At 35.0% G+C, this 26244-nt stretch overlaps 1 protein-coding gene across 12 annotated transcripts in view; it reads left to right on the top strand.

Annotated features, from left to right (window-relative positions):
• Window positions 1-26244, top strand: part of HMBOX1 (homeobox containing 1) — a 177547-nt gene that overhangs the window by 70201 nt on the left and 81102 nt on the right. For all 12 annotated transcript variants that reach the window (XM_059926806.1, XM_059926818.1, XM_059926813.1 and 9 more), the window contains exons 2-3: window positions 12339-12418; window positions 19134-19610. In XM_059926806.1, the coding sequence (XP_059782789.1) occupies window positions 12396-12418; window positions 19134-19610 (500 nt within the window). In that variant the 5' untranslated portion in view covers window positions 12339-12395. The remainder of the gene's footprint in view (window positions 1-12338; window positions 12419-19133; window positions 19611-26244) is intronic.

Raw genomic sequence — 26244 nt, 5'->3', positions numbered from 1 at the left:
TGTGTCTGTTCCTATGCCAGTACTGTACTGATTTGATTAGTGTCTTTTGAATATATTCTGAAGCCTGGCCAGTGAAGTCCACTTCTGGTTTTCTCCTTTTGTTTAATTTTCTTGGTGGTTCTTGGACTTCCTGCTTTATAATTTTAAGGTCCTATTTCTAAATTAAAAAAAAATTTTTTGGGCTTTTTTCTCAAGACAGTTATTTTTAAATATTGGGAAAATGTTACTACTGTGAATGAAATATTTTCCGCATTTTTCTAGGTGTCTCCTTCTAAACTAGAGAAAATTTTTTAAATTAATTTTAAGTGTTGTATCATACCTCTCCTTAATAATCTATTTTACTAACTTCAGCTTTCTTTTACTAGAATAACTTACATTTTTTAAGTATTCCATCCAATCATTAGCAAAAAGGTATATATTTCTCTTTCATTCCAATATTTATGCCAGTTAATTCATTTTTATGTCTTACTGGTTTCCTATAATCTTCAAATCAGTGTTGAATTATAAAGGGTTCAGTGGGCTTCCTGCTCTAATTTCTAATTTTATTAATTTGATTTATTGACTGAGCAATAACATTCATATGGTTAAAATAATAAAGTTTTCTGGGAACAGTCTCCTTCCCATCCCTTCCCTAATCTGTCCGGTTCCCACCCCATACTCAAAGTAACCACCATTATTGGATCTCTTTCACAGATCATCAAATTTACATATAGAAGCAAGTTCTTTATATATATAAAAACACACATGTATGTATAATAATATATATATTTATTGTGTGTGCATACAGTCTTAATTTTATTTGAAATGGTTTTAATGTTTTGCTACTTAGGACACTTGCAATTGTTCTTCTTTCCAAAAATGCTTAATTTTTTAGTATTCTTTTCCATAGAGCTTTTATTAAAAGTGGCTACTGAATTTTACCAAATGCCTTGTTAGCATCCATTGATAAAATCTTGTGATTTTTTTTTTCTCCTTAATTTGTTGATATATTGAATTGTGTTGATTCCTAAAAATGAACCATTCTTGCATTCCTGCAATAAATTATGATAGTATATTATTTTTGATATGTGGCTAGACTCTATTGTCTGATTTGATTCTTTTTTCTTTAGAATTTTTACGTTTAACTTCTAAGTAAAATTGGTTTATGGTGTTTTGTGTGCTACATACTATTAGATTTGGTATTGTTATTCTGACTTCATAAAATGAAACATTTTTGGTGTTTTTCTATGGTTTAATATTATTAGAACTATGTTTATTTTAGGATTAAGAATCTGCTGGGAGCCCAACAGGTCTCGATGTCTTTGTCTATAGTAGATTTCCTTTTTTTTTTAATTTTTAAATTTTATTTTATTTATTTTTTTATACAGCAGGTTCTTATTAGTCATCAATTTTATACACATCAGTGTATATATGTCAATTCCAATCGCTCAATTCAGCACACCACCATCCCCACCCCCCTGTGGCTTTCCCCTTTTGGTGTCCATACGTTTGATCTCTACATCTGTGTCTCAGCTTCTGCCCTGCAAACCGGTTCATCTGTACCATTTTTCTAGGTTCCACATACATGCGTTAATATATGATATTTGTTTTTCTCTTTCTGACTTACTTCACTCTGTATGACAGTCTCTAGATCCATCCACGTCTCTACAAATTACTCAGTTTTGTTCCTTTTTATGGCTGAGTAATATTCCATTGTATATATGTACCACAACTTCTTTATCCATTCGTCTGGCGATGGGCATTTAGGTTGCTTCCATGACCTGGCTATTGTAAATAGTGCTGCAATGAACATTGGGGTGCATGTGTCTTTTTGAATGATGGTTTTCTCTGGGTATATGCCCAGTAGTGGGATTGCTGGATCATATGGTAATTCTATTTTTAGTTTCTTAAGGAATCTCCATACAGTTCTCCATAGTGGCTGTATCAATTTACATTCCCACCAACCGTGCAAGAGGGTTCCCTTTTCTCCACACCCTCTCCAGCATTTGTTGTTTGTAGATTTTCTGATGATGCCCATTCTAACAGGTGTGAGGTGATACCTTATTGTAGTTTTGATTTGCATTTCTCTAATAATTAATGATGTCGAGCAGCTTTTCATGTGCTTCTTGGCCATCTGTATGTCTTCTTTGGAGAAATGTCTATTTAGGTCTTTTGCCCATTTTTGGATTGGGTTGTTTGTTTCTTTAATATTGAGCTGCATGAGCTGTTTATATATTTTGGAGATTAATCCTTTGTCCGTTGATTCGTTTGCAAATATTTTCTCCCATTCTGAGGGTTGTCTTTTTGTCTTGTTTATGGTTTCCTTTGCTGTGCAAAAGCTTTGAAGTTTCATTAGGTCCCATTTGTTTATTTTTGTTTTTATTTCCATTACTCTAGGAGGTGGATCAAAAAAGATCTTGCTGTGATTTATGTCCAAGAGTGTTCTTCCTATGTTTTCCTCAAGAGTTTTATAGTGTCCGGTTTTACATTTAGGTCTTGAGTCCATTTTGAGTTTATTTTTGTGTATGGTGTTAGGGAGTGTTCTAATTTCATTCTTTTACATGTAGCTGTCCAGTTTTCTCAGCACCACTTATTGAAGAGACTGTCTTTTCTCCATTGTATATCCTTGCCTCCTTCGTCATAGGTTAGTTGACCATAGGTGCATGAGTTTATCTCTGGGCTTTCTATCTTGTTCCATTGATCTATGTTTCTGTTTTTGTGCCAGTACCATATTGTCTTGATTACTGTAGCTTTGTAGTATAGTCTGAAGTCAAGGAGTCTGATTCCACCAGCTCTGTTTTTTTCCCTCAAGACTGCTTTGGCTATTTGGGGTCTTTTGTGTCTCCCTACAAATTTTAAGATTTTTTGCTCTAGTTCTGTAAAAAAATGCTATTGGTAATTTGATAGGGGTTGCATTGAATCTGTAGATTGCTTTGGGTAGTATAGTCATTTTCACAATATTGATTCTTCCAATCCAAGAACATGGTATATCTCTCCATCTGTTGGTATCATCTTTAATTTCTTTCATCAGTGTCTTACAGTTTTCTGCCTGCAGGTCTTTTGTCTTCCTAGGTAGGTTTATTCCTAGGTATTTTCTTCTTTTTGTTGCAGTGGTAAATGGGAGTGTTTCCTTAATTTCTCTTTCAGATTTTTCAGCATTAGTGTATAGGAATGCAAGGGATTTCTGTGCATTAATTTTGTATCCTGCAACTTTACCAAATTCATTGATTAGCTCTAGTAGTTTTCTGGTGGCATCTTTAGGATTCTCTATGTATAGTATCATGTCATCTGCAAACAGTGACAGTTTTACGTCTTCTTTTCCAATTTGTATTCCTTTTATTTCTTTTTCTTCTCTGATTGCCGTGGCTAGGACTTCCAAAACTATGTTGAATAATAGTGGTGAGAGTGGACATCCTTGTCTTGTTCCTGATCTTAGAGGAAATGCTTTCAGTTTTTCACCATTGACAATGATGTCTGCTGTGGGTTTGTCATATATGGCCTTTATTATGTTGAGGTAGTTTCCCTCTATGCCCACCTTCTGGAGAGTTTTTATCATAAATCGATGTTGAATTTTGTCAAAAGCTTTTTCTGCATCTATTGAGATGATCATATGGTTTTTAGTCTTCCATTTGTTAATATGGTGTATCACATTGATTGATTTGCATATATTGAAGAATCCTTGCATCCCTGGGATAAATCCCACTTGATCGTGGTGTATGATCCTTTTAATGTGTTGTTGGATTCTGTGTGCTAGTATTTTATTGAGGATTTTTGCATCTATATTCATCAGTGATATTGGTCTGTAATTTTCTTTCTTTGTAGTGTCTTTGTCTGGTTTTGGTATCAGGGTGATGGTGGCCTCATAGAATGAGTTTGGGAGTGTTCCTTCCTCTGCAATTTTTTGGAAGAGTTTGAGAAGGATGGGTGTTAGCTCTTCTCTAAATGTTTGATAGAATTCCCCTGTGAAGCCATCTGGTTCTGGACTTTTGTTTGTTGGAAGATTTTTAATCACAATTTCAATTTCATCACTTGTGATTGGTCTGTTCATATTTTCTATTTCTTCCTGGTTCAGTCTTGGAAGGTTATACCATTCTAAGAATTTGTCCATTTCTTCCAGGTTGTCCATTTTATTGGCATAGAGTTGCTTGTAGTAGTCTCTTAGGACGCTTTGTATTTCTGCAGTGTCTGTTGTAACTTCTCCTTTTGCATTTCTAATTTTATTGATTTGAGTCCTCTCCCTCTTTTTCTTGATGAGTCTGGCTAATGGTTTATCAATTTTGTTTATCTTCTCAAAGAACCATCTTTTAGTTTTATTGATCTTTGCTATTGTTTTCTTTGTTTCTATTTCATTTATTTCTGCTCTGATCTTTATGATTTCTTTCCTTCTGCTCACTTTGGGTTTTGTTTGTTCTTCTTTCTCTAGTTCCTTTAGGTGTAAGGTTAGATTGTTTATTTGAGATTTTTCTTGTTTCTTGAAGTAGGCTTGTATAGCTATAAACTTCCCTCTTAGAACTGCTTTTGCTGCATCCCGTAAGTTTTGGATCGTCGTGTTTTCATTGTCATTTGTCTCTAGGTATTTTTTGATTTCCTCTTTGATTTCTTCAGTGATCTCTTGGTTATTTAGTAACGTATTGTTTAGCCTCCATGTGTTTGTGTTTTTTATGTTTTTTTCCCTGTAATTGATTTCTAATCTCATAGCGTTGTGGTCAGAAAAGATGCTTGATATGATTTCAGTTTTCTTAAATTTACTGAGGCTTGATTTGTGACCCAAGATGTGATCTATCCTGGAGAATGTTCCGTGCGCACTTGAGAGGAAAGTGTAATCTGCCGTTTTTGGATGGAATGTCCTATAAATATCAATTAAATCTATCTGGTCTATTGTGTCATTTAAAGCTTCTGTTTCCTTATTTATTTTCATTTTGGATGATCTGTCCATTGGTGTAAGTGAGGTGTTAAAGTCCCCCACTATTATTGTGTTACTGTCAATTTCCTCTTTTATAGCTGTTAGCAGTGGCCTTATGTATTGAGGTGCTCCTATGTTGGGTGCATATATATTTATAATTGTTATATCTTCTTCTTGGATTGATCCCTTGATCATTATGTAGTGTCCTTCCTTGTCTCTTATAACATTCTTTATTTTAAAGTCTATTTTATCTCATATGAGTATTGCTACTCCAGCTTTCTTTTGATTTCCATTTGCATGGAATATCTTTTTCCATCCCCTCACTTTCAGTCTGTATGTGTCCCTAGGTCTGAAGTGGGTCTCTTGTAGACAGCATATATATGGGTCTTGTTTTTGTATCCATTCAGCAAGGCTGTGTCTTTTGGTTGGAGCATTTAATCCATTCACGTTTAAGGTAATTATTAATATGTATGTTCCTATGACCATTTTCTTAATTGTTTTGGGTTTGTTTTTGTAGGTCCTTTTCTTCGCTTGTGTTTCCTACTTAGAGAAGTTCCTTTAGCATTTGTTGTAGAGCTGGTTTGGTGGTGCTGAATTCTCTTAGCTTTTGCTTGTCTGTAAAGCTTTTGATTTCTCCATCGAATCTGAATGAAATCCTTGCTGGGTAGAGTAATCTTGGTTGTAGGTTCTTCCCTTTCATCACTTTAAGTATATCATGCCACTCCCTTCTGGCTTGTAGAGTTTCTGCTGAGAAATCATCTGTTAACCTTATGGGAGTTCCCTTGTATGTTATTTGTCGTTTTCCCCTTGCTGCTTTCAGTTATTTTTCTTTGTCTTTCTTTAATTTTTGCCAGTTTGATTACTGTGTGTCTTGGCGTGTTTCTCCTTGCATTTATCCTGCCTGGGACTCGCTGTGCTTCCTGGACTTGGGTGGCTATTTCCTTTCCCATGTTAGGGAAGTTTTCGACTATAATCTCTTCAAATATTTTCTCTGGTCCTTTCTCTCTCTCTTCGCCTTCTGGGACCCTTATAATGTGAATGTTGTTGCATTTAATGTTGTCCCAGAGGTCTCTTAGGCTGTCTTCATTTCTTTTCATTCTTTTTTCTTTATTCTGTTCAGCAGCAGTGAATTCCACCATTCTGTCTTCCAGGTCACTTATCCATTCTTCTGCCTCAGTTATTCTGCTATTGATTCCTTCTAGTGTAGTTTTCATTTCAGTTATTGTATTATTCATCTTTGTTTGTTTGTTCTTTAATTCTTCTAGGTCTTTGTTAAACATTTCTTTCATCTTCTCGATCTTCGCCTCCATTCTTTTTCCGAGGTCCTGGATCATCTTCACTATCATTATTCTGAATTCTTTTTCTGGAAGGTTGCCTATCTCTACTTCATTTAGTTGCTTTTCTGGGGTTTTATCTTGCTCCTTCATCTGGTACATAGCCCTCTGCCTTTTCATCTTGTCTGTCTTTCTGTGAATGTGGCTTTTGTTCCACAGACTGCAGGATTGTAGTTCTTCTTGCTTCTGCTGTCTGCCCTCTGGTGGATGAGGCTATGTAAGAGGCTTGAGCAAGTTTCCTGATGGGAGGGACTGGTGGTGGGTAGATCTGGGTGTTGCTCTGGTGGGCAGAGCTCAGTAAAACTTTAATCTGCTTGACTGTTGATGGGTGGGGCTGGGTTCCCCTCCCTGTTGGTTGTTTGGCCTGAGGCAACCCAACACTGGAGCCTACCTGGGCTCTTCGGTGGGGCTAATGACAGACTCTGGGAGGGCTCATGCCAAGGAGTACTTCCCAGAACTTCTGCTGCCAGTGTCCTTGTCCCCAGGGTGAGCCACAGCCACCCCCCGCCTCTGCAGGAGACCCTCTAACACTAGCAGGTAGGTCTGGTTCAGCCTCCCCTGGGGTCACTGCTCCTTCCCCTGGGTCCCGAAGCACACACTACTTTGTGTGTGCCCTCTAAGATTGGAGTCTGTGTTTCCCCCAGTCCTGTCGAAGTCCTCCAGTCAAATCCCACTAGGCTTCAAAGTCTGGTTCTCTAGGAATTCCTCCTCCCTTTCCCAGACCCCCAGGTTGGGAAGCCTGACTTGGGGCTCAGAACCTTCACTCCAGTGGGTGGACTTCTGTGGTATAAGTGTTCTCCAGTCTGTGAGTCACCCACCCAGCAGTTATGGGATTTGATTTTACTGTGATTGCACCCCTCCTACCCTCTCGTTGTGGCTTCTCCTTTGTCTTTGGATGTGGGGTATCTTTTTTGGTGAGTTCCAGTGTCTTCCTGTCGATGATTGTCCAGCAGCTAGTTGTGATTCTGGTGTTCTCACAAGAGGGAGTGAGAGCACGTCCGTCTACTCCGCCATCTTGGTTCCTCCTCCTATAGTAGATTTTTAATTACCTTTAATTCATGCTGTTTCGTTCTACTCAATTCATTTCTCTTGGGTCAATTTTGATATTTTCTGTCTTACTGGGAAAACATTTTTCTCTTCGGTTTTTAAATGAATTGCCAAGAAATTGCATTTGTATTTTCTTAGCTTTGTCTTATTTTCTTAATTCTCTCCTATACTTATGATTTCTCTTTTCATTTTGACTATCGTGAGTTTTCACTCTCATTTTTTTTTTTTCATCCCCTTATTAGACTATCTGAGTGATTCTTTAATCATGTTTCAGAGAGCTAGCTTTTGGACTTATTTATGCTTTTTATAACTTTTTTACTTTATATTAACGTCAAATAGTATCTCTTAGTTCCTTCTTCCTAGTTCATTTTGATACAGTTTGTATTTTTTCTAATTTCTTATTTACTGGGTGTCCCCCCGCCCCCGCCTTTTAAAAATATTAAAAGCTATTAAGGCCATAAATTTACTTCTGAATACAAATTTTGCTAGGTTACCTGGGTTTTTATTATGATTGTTAAATCATAGCTATTTTTTGTCATAGCTTACTATGTAGATCATAATTTCTCTTTCGATTTCTTCTTTGATCCAAAGATTATCTAGGTCATCTCGTCATTTATAACTAAAAATATTTTTGGTACCTTTTCCTAAATTTTTTATATTACGTATCTCTGAAATTAGTTTATTGATAATACAATTTCTGTTTTTTGTTTTTTGCAACTATATTTGTCTCTTCTACAAGGTATACTGAAATAACTCAGTATATTTGTATCTTTTTTTTTCCTTTCTTTTTTTTTTAATTTTTGAATTTTATTTTATTTTTTTATACAGCAGGTCCTTATTAGTCATCAATTTTATACACATCAGTGAGTATATGTGTATCTTTAAAAATAAAATTATTAAAGTTCTAATAAGTTTTGCTTTATTACCTGCTATGTTATTTGGTATATACAAGTTTATAACTCTTATATGTTGGTCATAAACTGTATATTTTACAATTGTATAATCTTTATCCTACTCGATACTTTTTTTTAAATATAAATTTATTTAATTAATTTATGTATTTGGCTGCGTTGGGTCCTTGTTGCCGCACGCAGGCTTTCTCTAGTTGCAGCAAGCAGGGGCTACTGTTTGTTGCGGTGTACAGGCTTCTCACTGCGGTGTACAGGCTTCTCACTGCAGTGTCTTCTCTTGTGGCGGAGCATGGGCTCTAGGCGCACGGGCTCAGTAGATGTGGCTTTCGGGCTCAGTAGGTGTGGCTCACGGGCTCTAGAGTGCAGGCTCAGTAGCTGTGGCTCATGGGCTCTAGAGCGCAGGCTCAGTAGTTGTGGCACATGGGCTTAGTTGCTCCGTGGCATGTGGGATCTTCCCAGACCAGGGCTCGAACCCGTGTCCCCTGCATTGGCAGGTGGATTCCTACCCACTGCGCCACCAGGGAAGTCCCCACTCAATACTTTCGACCTTAAAATTATGCCTCGACTGATACATGTTTCTCTGCAGTTACTTTAAAACAAAATACTATTTTCCCCAAAAAGATGCGCATTTTTCCCCCAGGTGTCTTCTTGACCGTGAAAAGATGAGACCTTTAGAGTACTTTTATTTTCTGCCTCTCTTCTGTTTTCCCCTCATTCTCTTCTTTCAGATCTTAGGAGTACTTTTACTTCTGCCTCCCTCCATCTCACCTGCCTACAACTCTTTTACTTTGAATAGATAGTTTAGTACATCTTGAATAGATATCTATTAAAATTTCTTTGGGGATGAAGTCCTTTGTTTATAGAGTCCTTATTTTTCATGTAAGTTATACATTCTTAGATATTCGGTTATTATCTAAATGTATATTACGTGATATAAACTGCAAGTTTCATTGCTTATATTACCCTTTCTCATCATCTTCCCTGTTACCATGTCTCTATTCTGGTTTATTTTTTCTTAGTTAGAACCCTTTCTCAATTGTTTTTCTCAGTTGGGGTAACTGAGAAAATAAACTCTCTGAATTCTTGCATATTTGCAATTTTTTTTCATATATCAAAGTGTAAGTTTTGTTGATATAGAATTCTTTTCTCTCTGTCCCCTGTGAATGTTATTCAACTCTCTCTTTCTCTCTCTTTTTTTAAAGTATAACAGATTAGAAGTCCAATGAGGAGCTGATTTTTTATCTTTTATAACTTACTTGCTTTGTATAGCTGGGTGCTTATATATGATTCAGCATCCATGAATTTTATCCCTGATACCTTTTAATGTACATTTTCTTTTATTATAACACTCTGCTTTTTGCAGTAATAAAATATATATAATATAAAATTTACCATTTTAACCATTTTTAAGCATACAGTTCAGTGACATTAAGCACAATAAACATTGCTGTACAACCATCACTGTCATCCATCTCTAGAACTTTTTCATTTTCCCAAACTGAAACTTTGTACCATTAAACAATAACTCCCCCTTCCACAGCCCCATTCAAGCACCATTCTACTTTCTATTTGAATTTGATGACTCTAAATACCTCTTAAAAGTGGAATTATACAGTATTTGACCTTTTGTGACTGGCTTGTTTCATTTAGTGTTATGCCTTCAGGGTTCATCCATGTTACGATGTCAGAATTTCCTTCTTTTTTAAGGCTGAATAATATTCCCTTATATGTTATGTATGTACCACATTTTGTTTAGCCATTCATCCATCAATGGACATTTGAGTTTGTTTCCACCTTTTGGCTTTTGTGAATATGCTGCTATAAACTTGGGTGTACAAATATATTTTCGAGTCCCTGCTTTCACTTCTTCTGGGTATACACCCAGAATTGGAATTGCGGATCTTATGGTAATCTGTGTTTAATTTACTTGAGGAACTGCCATACTATTGTATTTTCCATAGTGGCACCACCATTTTACATTTTCATCGGCAGCACACAAAGCTTTTATTTTATCCACATCTGTGCCAATCCTTGTTATTTTCTGTTTTTTGATTATAACCATTCTAATGGGTGTGATTTTAATATACATTTTTAATCTGTCAGTTTTAAAAAAAATCTGTCTCCTGTGCTAGGAGAGCTCTGTGACGTTGAACCTGAGAGTAGAGAACTCATAGCACCTTGCTTGCTTGGTCTTCTGTTCTAAGAATATTTTATTTTTATAGAATATTTTGAGCCCATTTATATCTGAAATATAAATGACATAAATTCAGTGATTTGCAGTTATACAGATCTGTATCAGTGTCTTAATCTCAGTTTCCTCATCTGTGAAATGAGGGTCTTTGGTGATTTACTTCCTAGATTGTCTGATTCAGCTGTAGCATCATTCTCATCCTTACAGAATAAAGGTCAGAATTACTGCAAGGCATTTATCAGCCCTCCATAGATTGTGGAAGTCCTCCCTTTCTACCTGTCTTCTCATACATACATGTTAAAGGCCAACAACACAGTTCTACTTATTCCCTAATCATCCTTCATAATCTCTTTTAATTGTTCCTTCTCCCTGATTCTTTCCTCCACTGATTCTAACCTCCCTTCACACTTTGGTTTGGTGGAAGTCTTACTCTAAACTTCAGGTAACAGCTGAGATCTCACTTGAAGAAGTCTTCCCAGTTCTCTGTGACCTAAATTAATTTCTAAATTGTTATTCTCATAAACCTTGAATTTTTAGACTTATCACATTATGCCTTTTATTAGAAGGATGAGTGTGTGTGTGATTTTTATTTGACTCTTCCCCATAGTTTAATAAGGTCCTACACTGCTGGGACCATATCTTACTCATATTATGACCTTTTGCCTATGTCAGGGCAAGTAAGTACTTAGTATATTTTACCTGAATTTCAGCAAGAGTGGAAAAAACGTGTATTGACCAGTAATCAGTTTTCTGGCTTGGTGTTGCTGTTTTGTCTAGGAAATGTAATCAACAATATTTTCAGTAGATTTTCTTTGTATTTTGTATCTACCTTTTAGGACCGGTGTTTCTTAAGTCAGCAATAAAATTAACTACAGCAGGAACTTCATTAAAGCTACAATTTAGGATATGAAATGTGAAAGGTTTCTAACTTTACCCTGTACATTTCACGTATATCATTAGTCACTGTTAGACACTTTGGTCTTGCTTTATATAATTCAGTGCTGAATGTGTATTTTAATGTGAGAGTTTTTGACATCAACATTTTTAACTTTCGTCTAGTTTATAATATTAACTTTGAGTTCATGGAAATAGCTGCCTGTATAGATTATGGTTTGAAACTGCTAATAAGTTCAGTCAGTAATACATGATCTTTAGCTCCTAAACGGTGAATGGTAGATTTCACTTTTTGTTCAGATCTATGTCTGAATTGAAAGGGGTCACAGTGTCTGAATGCTGAATAAAGCAGTAGAATGCTAATCAGAAGATAGAAGTACTAGACTCACTCCATTATTAACTTACACTCTGTTCAGGAATCGACATGGGTATTGGTGTCTTTTTTTAACTGGTATTAATAGTCCCTGCTACTTGATAGTTTGTGAAGTGCTTCATCACCACCATTTAAAAAATGTTTTAAATTCTTGTAGCGTTTTGAAGTAGTTATCTATTATCCCTGTTTTATAGATGTGGAAATTGAGACTTAGAGAAATTCAGTCACTGAAGATTTGGCTAGCAGTAAAATAAGTAATAGACTTGGAACTAGACCCCAGGATTTACCCCACAGTTAAGACTGTTAGCTGCAATCATGCTGTGGTGTGTTTTTTTGTCTATAGGATTCTACATAAATGCACTGATGTTATTATCAACAAGTTATCTTGAATGTCACTACAATGTGTGTATATATATATATTCTATTGCATGTTTAAATCTGTTTCCCTCGGTGGTGTCTGGTAACAAATTAAACTTCAGGGGTATGATTTTCATTACTTTTTCCAAGTGAATGATTTTGAAAGCTATCAAAAGTTTTTTCTATTTTTAAAATTTTCCTTCAAACCAATGTTTCCTTTCAGAATTACAAAATAATTTTAAAAACATGATTATCTGATGTTAACTGTTAATCCTTAAGTATATAATTAAAATTTTTGTTCAATACTTGATTAAAAACTATTTCTGAATGTTCTGTCTTTATTCTACAGAATGATAAATAACGCTGATCATCTCTAGAAAAGATATTGATTCACCTCATGTAAAGTATGCTCAGTTCCTTTCCAGTGGTGTAAGTATCTAATTCTTCTCTTAATTTTCATCCTCTCAATTGTTTTAATAAAATTAAAAAATCATTATGATTATAATCCAAAAATGACAGCAGACATTTGTAGAGTTGAAGGAATTTTTTCATAGTTATGTGGTAAGGAATGAATTTTCAAATCTATCAACTTTCTCTTTTACCATTTCTGTTTCAAGTTTGAAGTCTAACATTAATTTTCAATTGAACATAAAATTACATATAATTTTAAACTGCTTAATAGCCTAGAAATTTGTGAAACAGATGGCTGGTATTAAATACCTTGTGACAAGCAGAATATTGGAAGAATGCTACCTTAATGCTGCCTTCTGTTTGCAAACTACTAAGCACCTTAGCCATTTTCTTTACCTACTGGGGATAATAATGTAGTTAAGTCTATTAGCTAATGTAGCTGGTAGACTTTTCTTTGGAGTCTGGCAAAAAATACAAATTGGATGGTAGTATTATGTAGAGATTTTTTTTGTGCTATGACATGAGCTGTAACCACTAGTTCATATTAAATAGGCCTCTGAATAAAAGTATTCTGGGAATTTCAGGTATTCGAGAAGATAAAGTATCTATTAGCTCATTAAGTTCATCTTTAGAGTCTAGTGCAGAGTGCCTTTAGCATAAGCATTTTCTAAAATTTGGTGCAATCTATATTTCAATTAAATTCCTTCTGTTTTGGTTGACAGTTCTATAATCCAGTAAGTAGACATTAAGATAGATTTTCCTTGTTATTTAGGTTTTTCGTTAAACTTTTTTCTTCTCTCATTGGCTTTATCATATATCGAAAAGTCTCTGGAATAGGCCAGGTGGTATGAACTGTAGCCTGAGTTGCTGCTAAGTAGCTGTGTCCTTGGGAAAGGGAAGGCACTGTGTTTGCTTTGGGCCTGAGTTTCCCTTTTTTAAAAAATACAATTTATTTGTTAATGGCTATTTTCTATAACCATCAGAATGTAAGCATCATGAGGCCAGGAATTTTTGCCTAATTTGTTCCTTGTTGCATCCTCTCTGCCTTGTACATGGTCTGACACATAGGGGTCACTCAATCAATGTTAGTTGAATGATTTTTGTCTAAATGGTCTCCTGTTCTCTGATTGCACACCTAATTTATATCTCCCTCTATAAACTTGCATGTTTTTATCAACACTAGGATTTTATTTTCCCAAATGTGTATAAGGTGGCTGTAATTTAAAAATCTCAAACTTAATTAGTGGTAATTTAAAAATAACTATTAAAGTGTGATTGTAAATTGAATATAATCTTATTTTTCTCAAAATCTTTTTATTATGAAAAGAACATTTTTATACTATTATCTGTAGTCATAGTCTCTCTTCTTTGCGTTAGTCAGTTCTGCCATTGGTTTGAATTATAGAATCATTTTACCATACTGTGAAGCTCAATCCCCAGCAAATCTTCATTTCTTACTTATTCTCACTCTTGTCATTTTCTTACTTTAAAACTGCCTCTCCTTTGATGGTAATAATAATTGTGAGAGTAATGTGCCATAAATAGTAAGAAGGGCCTTAGTACATCTTTAGTTGGTTAATATTATGACTGATGCAATAATGTGTTAAATCATCATGGAATAAATACCATGTATGACAAACAAAACTAATATATGACTAGACCATATTTTGCCTAGTCATTCTAGATAAAAAGATAAAGACAGCAGTCAAGCTGAAGAAAATGCTGTGTTATCCAATAAGATCTTATTATCTGTTGATGATTTACAGGTAAGGTAGTTGTGTCATTTTTGCACATATGATTTCAAGATTAATCATTTGTGAATGCTTTAACCTTCATGCTTATAGGATTTAGTTTAAGAAAGTATGTTCTGGACCTCGGGCCTTATCCAAGAAGGGTTTACATATCCAAGTAGGGGTAAAATTTATTGTAAAATACATTTACTATTATAGTCTAATAGTATGGTCTTTTAGAATGTCAGTTTATGAACTGAGGCATAATTCCTGAATTTAATTGTTCTTTTATGCTTCAGACATTGTCTGTGTTATTACAGTGTCGAAATTCTTCTCACATCATTTTCAATTATTGTTGGCCTGAGTCTGCATTCAGATTAGTAATTTGAAGTGAAAGATGTTCCTTATCCTGTGAACAGTTCTTCTGCTACATAGGAAAATTAATTCAGTTCTTACATGTTATCTTTTTCTATTATAAAAGAATTGCTGGTATCATGGACTTAGATGACCTTTGTAGGTCATTTTTGCCATAATTTCATGATTATGTGCTTAAACTAGGTGGATTATAAGAAATAAAATTCGAAAATGACAGAATGTGTACCTTTGTTTATGTTAATGCCACTGGAATATTGTTCTCAATATCCAAGAAAGCTTCTAATCTTGGCATTTTCCTAGTAAAATATTGTACCTTCAGTGTCATATGCATGATTTGATCCTGCTCATTATGCCACTATCATTCTGCTCTATAGGAGTCATACATTTTATTCTAGCAATTGTAGATCTTTTTACTTTAGGTATATCTTTGTATTAGGGACCTCTCTTGGTGCAAGGCACAGACATCTAATTTAAACAAGGTGAAGCATAAATGGAAGTTTATGCTCTTACATAACAATATAGCAAGAAGAGCAGGGGTGGACTTCCGTGGTGGTCCAGTGGTTAAGACACTGTGCTTCCACTGCAGGGGGCACACGGGTTCAATCCCTGGTGGGGAAGAAGAGCAGGGATGAAGTAGGGGCTTAGGAATGACTAGAACAAGGGATATGAACACTGTAGAACTTTCCCCTTTGCTCTGCATTTCTTAGTATGCCTGCTTTGTTTTCCTACAAACTAGCTTCTTCTGCATGGTGAGGAATATACCAGACTAACATCTTCCCACAGCTGAGCACAGTTACAGGGACTGTCCATCTTCCTTCTACTCTAACCTGAATATTTTGAGGAGAACAAGGCTTGGTTTCCTTGTGTGCCCACCCTGTTGGCCAGAAGGTAGGGTATTTTGAGTGACATCCCCAAGAACATGTGATTGGAAACAATGAGGCATTCTGTGCAGACAAAATAATAGGTGCCTTCTGTTATCTCCTTTTATGACTTTGGATTAAAAGTGTTTCCCATAGTCAAGGAATCTGAAATAACATAATATTACATTGCTTCAGATACTGTGGAATCTTTAGTTCTGGTAGTTCTAATATAAGCTTTAGGATGGATACTTTTCAATTAACAGGTTAAATTCTTGTAATTTATTTTAGTTTTATGCTAATATATACAGAGTGCTGTTCCATACAGAGAGACGTTTGAAGAATTATGTACAGAATACTATCTGATATAAATGGGATAGGAAAATATCATAATTGATTTTTTTTGTCTGTATAATAAAACAGTCCTTGAAATCTTGTATCTAAACAAGGTCAGTTTATGACAAATTTTGAAAGTATGAAGACCTTCAAAGCATGAAGTTAGCAATGGACAACTCCATTTTCAAGAGAAAAGGATAATGTATAGAAACCTGAATTTACCAAATCAGTAAGTTAAGAGGTAAATTATTTGGGTTACTAAAGGGATTTGGCAGCTACTTTTAAAAAGAACTTCCTAGGATTAAGAATTAATGTGTTAACTAAGCACTTGATAGAAAGGACCAAGGGCTGAGGGTTAAGATAGAAACTAAAGTGTCAAGTGTCTCTTATAAGCCATTAGGAAAATGTTTACACAGCTTTTTCAACAAATTTTGAGTGTAATATACCTACTGAAAAATGTACAGATCAGTAGTGTACAACTTGGTGAATGTTCATAGCTAGTGGACCTATGTAATGTAACTAGCATAGAACAGAACATTACCAACACTGCATAGCATTTTAATAATAGAGCATTTTTGTTAAGCAAGGTGTACTATTCTTTTGACATCAGTCAGGAGGAAAAGTAAATGAGTTACTCTGGTTGAAAGGTTTTTTTTTTCTCTCTCTCTCCCAAGTAGCTGATGGTATGTTATGGGGGGCGTGGGGGGGGTGGTATATGAAGCAAACAAGAAAATTAGCAGAGTACAGTTGTAATTGCCAAAGATTTAGAATAGCTAATAATTGGCAACAGTCCAGGTGTCCAAAATAGAATGGTAAACAAAACTGTGGTATATTCCTACAATGAAGTACTATTCAGTAATAAAAAGGAACAAACTGCTGATACATACAACATTGTAGATGAATCTCAAAAACTTTATACTGAAAGAAGCCGTACACAAAAGAGTACATAGAAATTCCATTTAGATGAGGTTCTGGAACAGACAAAAGTAATCTGTCATGGGAAAAAAATCTGAGCAGTGATTGCCTCTGAGGGAAGAGGACAGGGACTGACCAGGAAGGGGCATGAGGGAACTTCCTGGGGTGATGGTAATATTCTGTAACTTCACAGGGATTTGAATTTCACAGGTGGATGTACTTCTCAGAACTCATAGATGGTAAACATAAATTTGCATATTTTATTTTATGTAAATTTTACTTCAAGAGAAAAAATACCTGAACAAATACTGAGCTCTAATTAATGATATACATGTGGAAGTATTTAGGGGGAAGTGTACAGATGTCTGTAACTGATTTTGAAATGCATCAAAAGATGAGATGAATAGAGGGATGGATGCATAAGGAATGGATGGATATGTAGTAAAGCAAGTAAAATGTTAATGGTAAAATCTAGGTGGTTAGTGTATGGGCATTCACTGTAAATTTATTTCAACTTTTCTCTGTGTTTAAAATTTTACATTATAAAACCTTGGAGGAAAAAACTAGGCAATCAGGAAAGAATGTAATAATCATGAAAACAGGACTTTTATGATGAATAGCTTGTCACAAATGAATATTGGAAGAGGGCAAAAGAAAATGTTTATAGGTATAAGGCAGATACTGTGGCCCATGGGCACAAATGACCTGCAGCATATTATTTTAGGTCCACAAAATGTTTGTTTTTATTTTTAATGAGCCTGTCTCTAAAACTAGAACTGTTTCACATAAAAATTATAGAGCTCTGCCTGCTTATTTTAATTTTATTTATTTATTTTAAAATTTTATTTATTTATATTTGGCCGTGTTGGGCTCTCTCTAGTTGCTGCCAGCGGGGCTACTCTTCGTTGTGGTGCGCGGGCTCTGGGCACGCGGGCTTCAGTAATTGTGGCGTGTGGGCTCTAGAGCGCAGGCTCAGTAGTTGTGGTGCGCGGGCTCAGTTGCTCTGCGGCATGTGGGATCTTCCCGGACCAGGGATGGAACCCGTGTCCCCTGCATTGGCAGGCGGATTCTCAACTGCTGCGCCACCAGGGAAGTCCCGCCTGCTTATTTTTAAAAGGACTTAGAAAACAAAGCAATCATTGCAATAGAATAGAGACTCCAAAGGTAGATACAGATTTGTGTGGAAATTTTGTATGTGATAAAGGTGGCATTTCAGACCAGAGAAGAGATGTATTACTCAGTAAAGCATATTGGACAAATGAGCTATCCATTTGGGAAAAGATAAAGCTCAAATCCTTTCACACTCATTAGGTAAATATAAATTCTAGATGGAGCAAAGATCTTAAATATAAAAAACTGTTACTAGAACCCCTAGTCCATCAGTAGAGTGGTTTTATCTAAGTGGTTTAAACTGGAGATTTAAAAAAGGACAAAAGCCTGTGTCCCATATCATCTGATTCCAGTAAGTCCTGCCGTATACTGGAAAGCAGAATGATGCATGCTTTTGGAGTCAGTAAGGTTTAAATCTTTTCTATGTCTTAATCAGGCTTGTTTGCAAGATACAAAAGCATTGTGAACCTTAGTTTCCTCAACAATCAATCAATCAATATAAAACTTAAAAAGAAACTACAGAGGGTTGTCGTGAGGAACTGAGATTATATTACATGAAACTCTTGCCCAGTGCCTGCCTAGAGTGCATGTTCAATAAATTTTTAGTATAGAGGGATAGAGAAACAGATCTCCAACAGCTTAGGGGAACTGGCCCAGAGCAGAAGTTTACCTGGAAAGGATGAGAAAATTCTTTGACATTTATTTCCATCAGCAGACACTTACTGAGAGCCTGCTGCATGCCATGCAACGTATTTGGCACTAGAACTATAAAAACAAAAATAGAAGAAATTCCCACTTAAAAAAATCTTAAGAAAGTCAGGTTTTATAAGAAAGGAATTCAAGTAGTGAGAATTTTTATGATATTTGACAACTCCCTTGAACTTAATATTGTTATTGACTCAGACATTTTCTGGTGTGCGACAGTATCTTGTGTTAGTTAAAGGAAGCATAATGTAGAAGCAATTTCCTAAGAAAAATGAATAGTTCAGTTTGGCCACAACCACGAAAGATCCATTTCTTGGGATAACTATTAAGAGAGAATACATTACAGAGATGAAATACTCATGAAATTGCAAAGTGGTGGGTGAAATGGTGCTTGATAAATTTTTTTATGTGCCTTTCTTACTTTTCCATTTAAATATTCTTGCTGGTTATTAGTATTTACTTGGGCTAAGCTTACCAAACTGTTTGTCTACAGTAAATGAAGTCACAGAGTTCCTAGGTCAGTTTTGCTGATAAAACAAAATATTACTGTTATTATAATATGATAATAATAATGTCTTAATCATTTTCAGTAAAGAAGTTGATATAGAAATATTTTATCTTCTTTGCATTCTCAATACATAATTATATATTCTTTGGTAGATATTGTAAATAAAGGAACTTAAAAAAAAATTTTTTTTGTTTTAGTTTGCTGGAAACCATGTCTCACTATACAGATGAACCCAGATTTACCATAGAGCAGATAGATCTGCTTCAGCGCCTTCGACGTACTGGAATGACTAAACATGAAATTCTTCATGCCTTGGAAACTTTGGACCGTCTTGATCAAGAGCATAGTGACAAGTTTGGAAGAAGGTCCAGCTATGGAGGAAGTTCATATGGGAATACTACCAACAATGTTCCAGCATCTTCCTCTACAGCTACAGCTTCCACACAGACCCAGCATTCTGGAATGTCCCCATCACCTAGCAACAGTTATGATACCTCCCCACAGCCTTGTACTACCAATCAGAATGGGAGGGAGAATAACGAGCGATTATCCACATCCAATGGAAAGATGTCACCAACTCGCTACCATGCAAACAGCATGGGTCAGAGGTCATACAGTTTTGAAGCCTCAGAAGAGGACCTAGATGTAGATGATAAAGTAGAGGAATTAATGAGGTTAGTTCCTTTCTTATTCAGAGTCCTCCAAATGTTTATGTTCTTAAGACTGATTTTGAGTAATAAAGCTGTATTTCAGCTCTTTACCTATAAGAACTGTGATGCCTCCTCCCCCTTTAGTGATAAAGAAAAAAATTAAAATTTTTATGTTTTTAATTCAAAAACATTTAATTTTCTTCTCTACTTAAGTTCTTTCTCTTTGCTGCTTGATAAGTCTTTTCCATTCTCTCTGTTATCAAAGCAAAGGTTAGCCTTCTCTTTATGGCTCTAATCACTAACATCTGCATTTTCTGAATTTCTAACAAACATTATAATCCTTAAATCCATTGTAAGTACTTTTTCTGATCGGATGACTTTATCATGATATGTATACTCTTAATTTTTCCCTCCAACATGCCAATCAACAAAATAATTTTGAGCACCTATTTAAAAAGCAATGTTCTTAAGCAGAAAAATAGACATGGTTTCTACCCCTAAGAAGCTAAAGTTCTAATTTTAGCAATAGATGCCATACACACACACGCAAATTTAATGTTATCTATTACAAAATAAGTGTAAACACTTAAAGTTTGAAACACTGAGAAAAGAAGTGCAGTTTCAACAGAGGTGATTAGGAAAGGCTTCACCCTGGACCTGGGACATTTTGAGGGCAGCACTGATGTGCTTTCCATTGTTGTGTCTCCAGGATCTAGAACTGTCCTTGGCACATGTTAAGGGCTTAATATGTCAAGTGAATGGATGAATTTGAGCTAAGCTTTAAAGGATAGCTTCTGTTTTGAAATATAGGAGCTTTATTTAAAGTTAAGGGAATGGTAACAGGTAGAAAAGGCAAGACATGATTAGTCTTTATAAAAACTGCAGATTGGCTAGATACGGTAATAAGAATAGTATATTAAGAGGCACTACAGATTTGGGGAAGATTTGAATTCCATATACATAATTTATGTTTAACTTGGTGGAAATTAAAGGAGTTCTTTCAGGTCTGTAGGAAAGAGTTGATAAAAGCATTGTTTTCAGTAGATTATCACTACTGTAGTAGGGAGGAGAGCCTGCAGGTAGATTAGTTACAGTATATATAAAAGAAACTGTAGCAGGAATTTGTCAGAAATAAAATTATAACCTATAATTATGAGTTGTAGTTCTTCTGTAAGACTTTAGAACTTGAAGATAGTATAATGGTGAGTTAATACTGCCATATGGAAGATCTATCCTGTAGTACCACAAAGGTAAAATATCTTCTGAACAAACTGTCCTGAATTTATTTTTAGGGTGGAAATGCCATATAGGGAATTCTGGGTTAAACGGACTATTGTATCTATTGGGTCAGCCAGAAAGTTCGTTTGGTTAATGAATATGTTGTTCAATAAAGTTTTTGGTGGAAATGAAAAATGTCTTTTATTTTTACTTAATACCGAACGAACTTTTTGGCCAACCCAATAGATTTCGACGTAATTCCTGTAATGAGTAGTTTCATAGAGCAGCTACAGGACCCTATCATTTAAGCTTTGTGAAACTGAAGCTTTATTTAAGCTGGCCAAAGTTTAGATGTTCCTTTTGAATTTAACATCTATATCACTGTCAAGATTAAGAGAGAGGACCATTTGGGCAAATAGAGGTTACTTTAGTAGTTAAAATGTAAGAAGGTTAGCTTTTAATTATGCTAAGTAGAGTGGGTATCAACAATAAAATTTGTTAGAATGCTAGGCTGTTTTTTGTTGTTGCTGCTGTCGTTAATCAGTTTTAATGAGCTTTAAAAATAATAGTTAGTTCCCAAATGTGTGTTAGCCTAACAAGAAATTTGGGTAAACTTTCTTTTTAACAAAAGTCTCTGGAAGACTGTCCAGAGTCTAAAACTTGACTATAACGATCTAAAAAATTGACTGTTAACTCTAAGGTTATCATAATGTTGTAGTTCAACTGTGTCCTCAAAATAAACAGAAAACCTATTTAGCCAGGACTAGGGTTTGTAGTTAAATCCAGCAATTACACACATTCAGGTGTCATCATTAGATATATATGTGTTTATAATTGTTATCAATATTTAATTTACATACATCCTACCTTGTTGCATAGGTAGGATACTTTATGGCTTCTTTCTTAGAACTGCTCCTGTGGTGTCCTCTACTCATCTAGTGGTCTCGTTGAACCTTCTGGCTCTGTGGTCCTCTGCCATTGCGCCCTCACCCACATCTGCATTCTTCCTTTGTGCCCACCTCTTGTTTTTCTCAAGTTTGCAAATAGTACCAATCCTTAGGTTTGAGGGAGAAGTTGATTACATGACTGGTTTCACTTTTAATCATTACAACCATGCTGTGTGTGAGGTAGAGCAGAGAAATTGAGATTCACAAAAATTAAGTAATTGACCCAAAAAAACTTAAATATTAAGTGGCAGAGCTGAATTCTAACCCATGTCTTTATTACCAGTGTGTCTGTCGCTGGTATCTGTTGCCTCTGTAAATAAATTTTTCATGTGTGTAGATTTCAGTAAAATTTTAGGAATGGTGGTTAATGTAACTCAAGACAAAGTGTGAAAGCCATAATGGACTTATCTCCCACTCTTCCCCCACGTGATATTTGCCACATTAAATCGATCACTTAACTAGCCTAATGAGTTTTTATTTGGTAGAATGTTAGAGAAAGTTTTGAGTAGTGAATCTTTCTGAGTACCCTGTGCCCACATAGGGCTACACTGCCCTTTGCCTACTCAACACTGTGGTGATATAGTGGGTTGGATTTGGTGGTCTCTAGGTGGGGAGAATGGATACCTGAATGCCTTCCTGCCTCCTTTCCTACATATGTCATATGTAATTCACCTCTTATATGCTTACATTCCCCAACCTCCAGAGCACTCAGCCGTAACATAGAGCTTTCAAATTTCATAATCACTGGGTCCACGAACTTAACTCCTAATAATTTCCAGGTATACAAAGGAAGCTTTTTTTTTTTTTTTGTAAAACTTGATTAACTTGTAACTGTATACCTGATTAGCTTGTTAAAAATCAGAAAGAGAGTAACTGCTACTTTTTCTATTTTTGGATTGATCAGGGTTAAAAAAAAAATGAAAGGGAAACTAGAATGTGAATTCTCAGCAAATTGTTGAATATAACATTTTAGGAAGGACTTTAAAGCCAGGAGCTAGAATAAAGACTAATTTTCCATGTTAATATTTTTTAAAAGTATCTGTTAATATATATGTTTATATATAGGTATATATGTACATCTGCTAATATAATAGTGTGTACCTATTAAAGTGTATCTGTCCTATTGTGTATATATAAAATAACAATTGAAATGAGGCTTAATCAGAATTAATAAACAATGTCATATAAAAGATATTATTCCTAACTACCCACATACTAAATTTCATGGATGTTTAGTATGTTATCTAGGATCCTGAGACTTTCTTCTGAGTTGGTTATCCATATGCCTAATAATAGCTTATTTACTTGTGTAGGTAGGGATTTATGTTCTATAAGACATAATAATCAGTTACCATGTTGTTCACACAGACAGAATAGCTTTTGTTTTAACATTATCTTTTAAAATTCTAAATTATGCTTTATCTCCATGAGTAGAAATTAAAGGGAGAAGGTTTTTATTCATATGTGAAAAAATTTGTGTGTAATTATATTTTCCCACCTGTGAAATAGTCTGTCTTGGTAGGTATTGCTCCATCTCTGGAAGTCTTTGAGATAGATGTCTACTTTAAAGGGTCCTACAGAATGTGTAGTGTATATCAACTAAGAGAATATGGAAGATCTTAAAGCATACCACTTTTAAACATTCAGTCTTTAATAGCCTTTGTTCCAGAAAAGGGAGTATTACCGTTTTGAGCTAGTATACATAACTCTCTTCCATTCTGTTTTGGGAAGCTTAAACATATTTGATATTAAGAATTTAGAGCTGTTTTATAAATTATCTAGATCAGGTTTTCCATTTTACAACCTTTTATCTTCAACTACATTTGTTCATTCATGGAACAAATTAAGCTCTATTATATGCAAACCCCATGATGAATAAGACACAATCTTTGTGCTAAAGGACTTTGTAGGCTGGTAGGAGAGATAAGACCAGATCAGGAACAACTATAATACAGAATAGCATGTAATATATTCGCATGTGAGTAGTATAATCAAAATGGTAAAGTTAGTTATTGGAAGAAAAGATCTTTTTTAGCTCTGAGGATCAGGGAGAACTTCTGTGAATAGGTGGCAATTATTATTATTTTAAGATGTCTTTAAAAAGGGTAATTTCACGAAGAGGCATTACTTAGTGTGTGTAAGTGGTTAGATACAAATAGAGTGGTAGCTTATCTTAGAAATAAACTATAGAGTCAAAGAAAGATCAGCCTACACTTCACGTTTATTCCATAAGACTGGAGGATAGAAATCATGAGAAGTGTGAGATTTCATAAGATAAAGGAGGAAAAGTGGATTCATTCTCCTTAAAGATGTCAAATTTTAGATGAAGAGAGGAAGTAAGGAGTAGATGAGAGAGTTAGATTTGGAGTCAATGAAGGAGTTTTCACACCAGGAAATTGGTGACTTCACAGGGTACAGTGTGGACAACATTAGGAGAGGCAGGTCGTTAAAGAAGGTGGAATGAGTGAGGGGGAATATGTGAAAGTTTGAAGAACAAATTTAACCCAGTAGAATGGAAGTTTTTGAAATACATAAGAGAATTGGACACAGTGAAATTTAAATGCTGTTACTATTTTGAAAATACCTAGTGTAACCAACCAAATGACACAACACTTGTATCTAAATTGACTTTATAGAAGTCTTTTCATGGTGCCTTAAAATACCCAATGCAGATGTTTACTTCAGTCTTACATACTTAGAGCAGATTGTTTGTTTATTTTTTTCCTGGGATTCTTTCCAGGGTATTATAAAATAATAGTCATTGTTTATGTAGTGCTTTTACAGTTTCAAAAAGTTTTACGTTGAAGAATTAAAAAAATTTTTATACTATATACACACACACATTTGATATTAAATTTTGTTTAAATTTAATTTCAGTGCTTGGAGAAAAGTCTTAAAAGGCTTGTGGTGGGGGGTATTAATGTTCTCATTTTATCAGCTGATGAAACCAGCTTTATTAAATGACTTGCCCAAGCACACTCTTATCTTTTAAGTTTTATGTTTTTCTTCAACTTGAAAAAGTTTCTCTCTGGTAAAGCAGTTGAGTAAAGCGGTTTTTTTGGTTTTTTTTAAAACTCATTGTGGGTGCTTAGAAACTTGCCAAGGATCTAAAAATATAGTCTCTGAGAGAGGGTAAGTGAACTGCTGCTGTCTTGCAGACTTTTTGGTGTTCCTTCTGTCTTGCTGCAGTCCTTGGTAATATCATACTGCAGGGCTGTGAATAATTCACAAACCGGATATGCCCTACTGGAATAATTGAGTGTTATCTCCTCTTTGTGACTTAGTCTCTAGGTGAAATTGATTTTAAATAAATTGATTTAAATTCCAGTTTAAATGAGTAATCAAGAAAATACCATTTAATCATTTTCCCCACAAAAGCACATTTTTATTTAACCTTAATAGATAGTCTCTTAAACTCAGTTTTCATTTTCCTAGAGGGACACTCTATACATTGAAATGCAATGCTTTATTTAAATTTTTTCAGGTTAATTTTGCATCTGTATCAGAAACCAAATGATTTGGTTGTTTTATTTACATAAGCCAATTGAAATAGATACTGCTGAAGTTTATCTCTTGCTCTACTGATTGTCGATGGATATTTGACAGCCATATGGTAATGTAGACAGTTATTTTGTTTGACATTAAAATGTATTTCTTTGTGTCTTTTTCTTTCAGATACATAATTTTAAAATGAGAATGATACTTTTCAAAGAAATATTTCAAATATAAATAAGCATTGTAGAAGGAATCTAGGGAGTATCTAGATCAGTATGAGAAATTTCAAATATTGGATTAGGCAGTGGCCTCTTTATTTTCTTCCTTTGGGAATCTTTTTGATTAGGATTTCCAGCCAGTAGATGAGGAGTAGACTGGAGCTCCAGATTGGAAGCTGTCCCTACTGTCACTTCTCTGCTCTTTTCTGGAATTCCTGAAAGGGAGCATGGAATTCACCAACAGAGTGTACAGCTCCTCCTCAGCAAAGGACTGCAAATCTGCTCTGAGTGAATCACAGCTGATTCTTTGGGGATAGGATACTTTCTTTCCTTGTTCCAAATAATCTGTGGAGAGACTTGAGCTCCTATAAGGAGTCTGTGGATCATTCACAAAATGATTTGTGAAGATGTCATGATCCCTTTGTCTTAGATCAGGGGTTCACAAACCTTTTCTGTAAAGGGTTAGATGGAAAACATTTTAGACTTCGTGGCCAAGAGGCAAAATCGAGAATATAATATAGATACTCACGTACAAGAGAGAAAGCAAATGGTCACAAATTTTTATTTGCAAAATTCAATATAGAATAATTAATAATCGAATACAATTTTTAAAATACAGGCCTACTAATGAGAAGAATGGAATTTTTTGGTGGGAAGAGGATAATATTTTGCTTACTTCATGTTCAAAGTTAGTATTCCCTGTCCTCAAATTGATTGCGAATGTTCATCTGTGAAAACTATTCTTAGCTCATAGGTTGTATAAAAACAGGTGGGAGGCCA

This window comes from Balaenoptera ricei, chromosome 6 (genome assembly GCF_028023285.1).
Source record: "Balaenoptera ricei isolate mBalRic1 chromosome 6, mBalRic1.hap2, whole genome shotgun sequence".
Lineage (NCBI taxonomy): Eukaryota > Metazoa > Chordata > Mammalia > Artiodactyla > Balaenopteridae > Balaenoptera > Balaenoptera ricei.
Note: the sequence above shows the minus strand (reverse complement) of the source record. Positions and strands in the feature narration are given on the sequence as shown.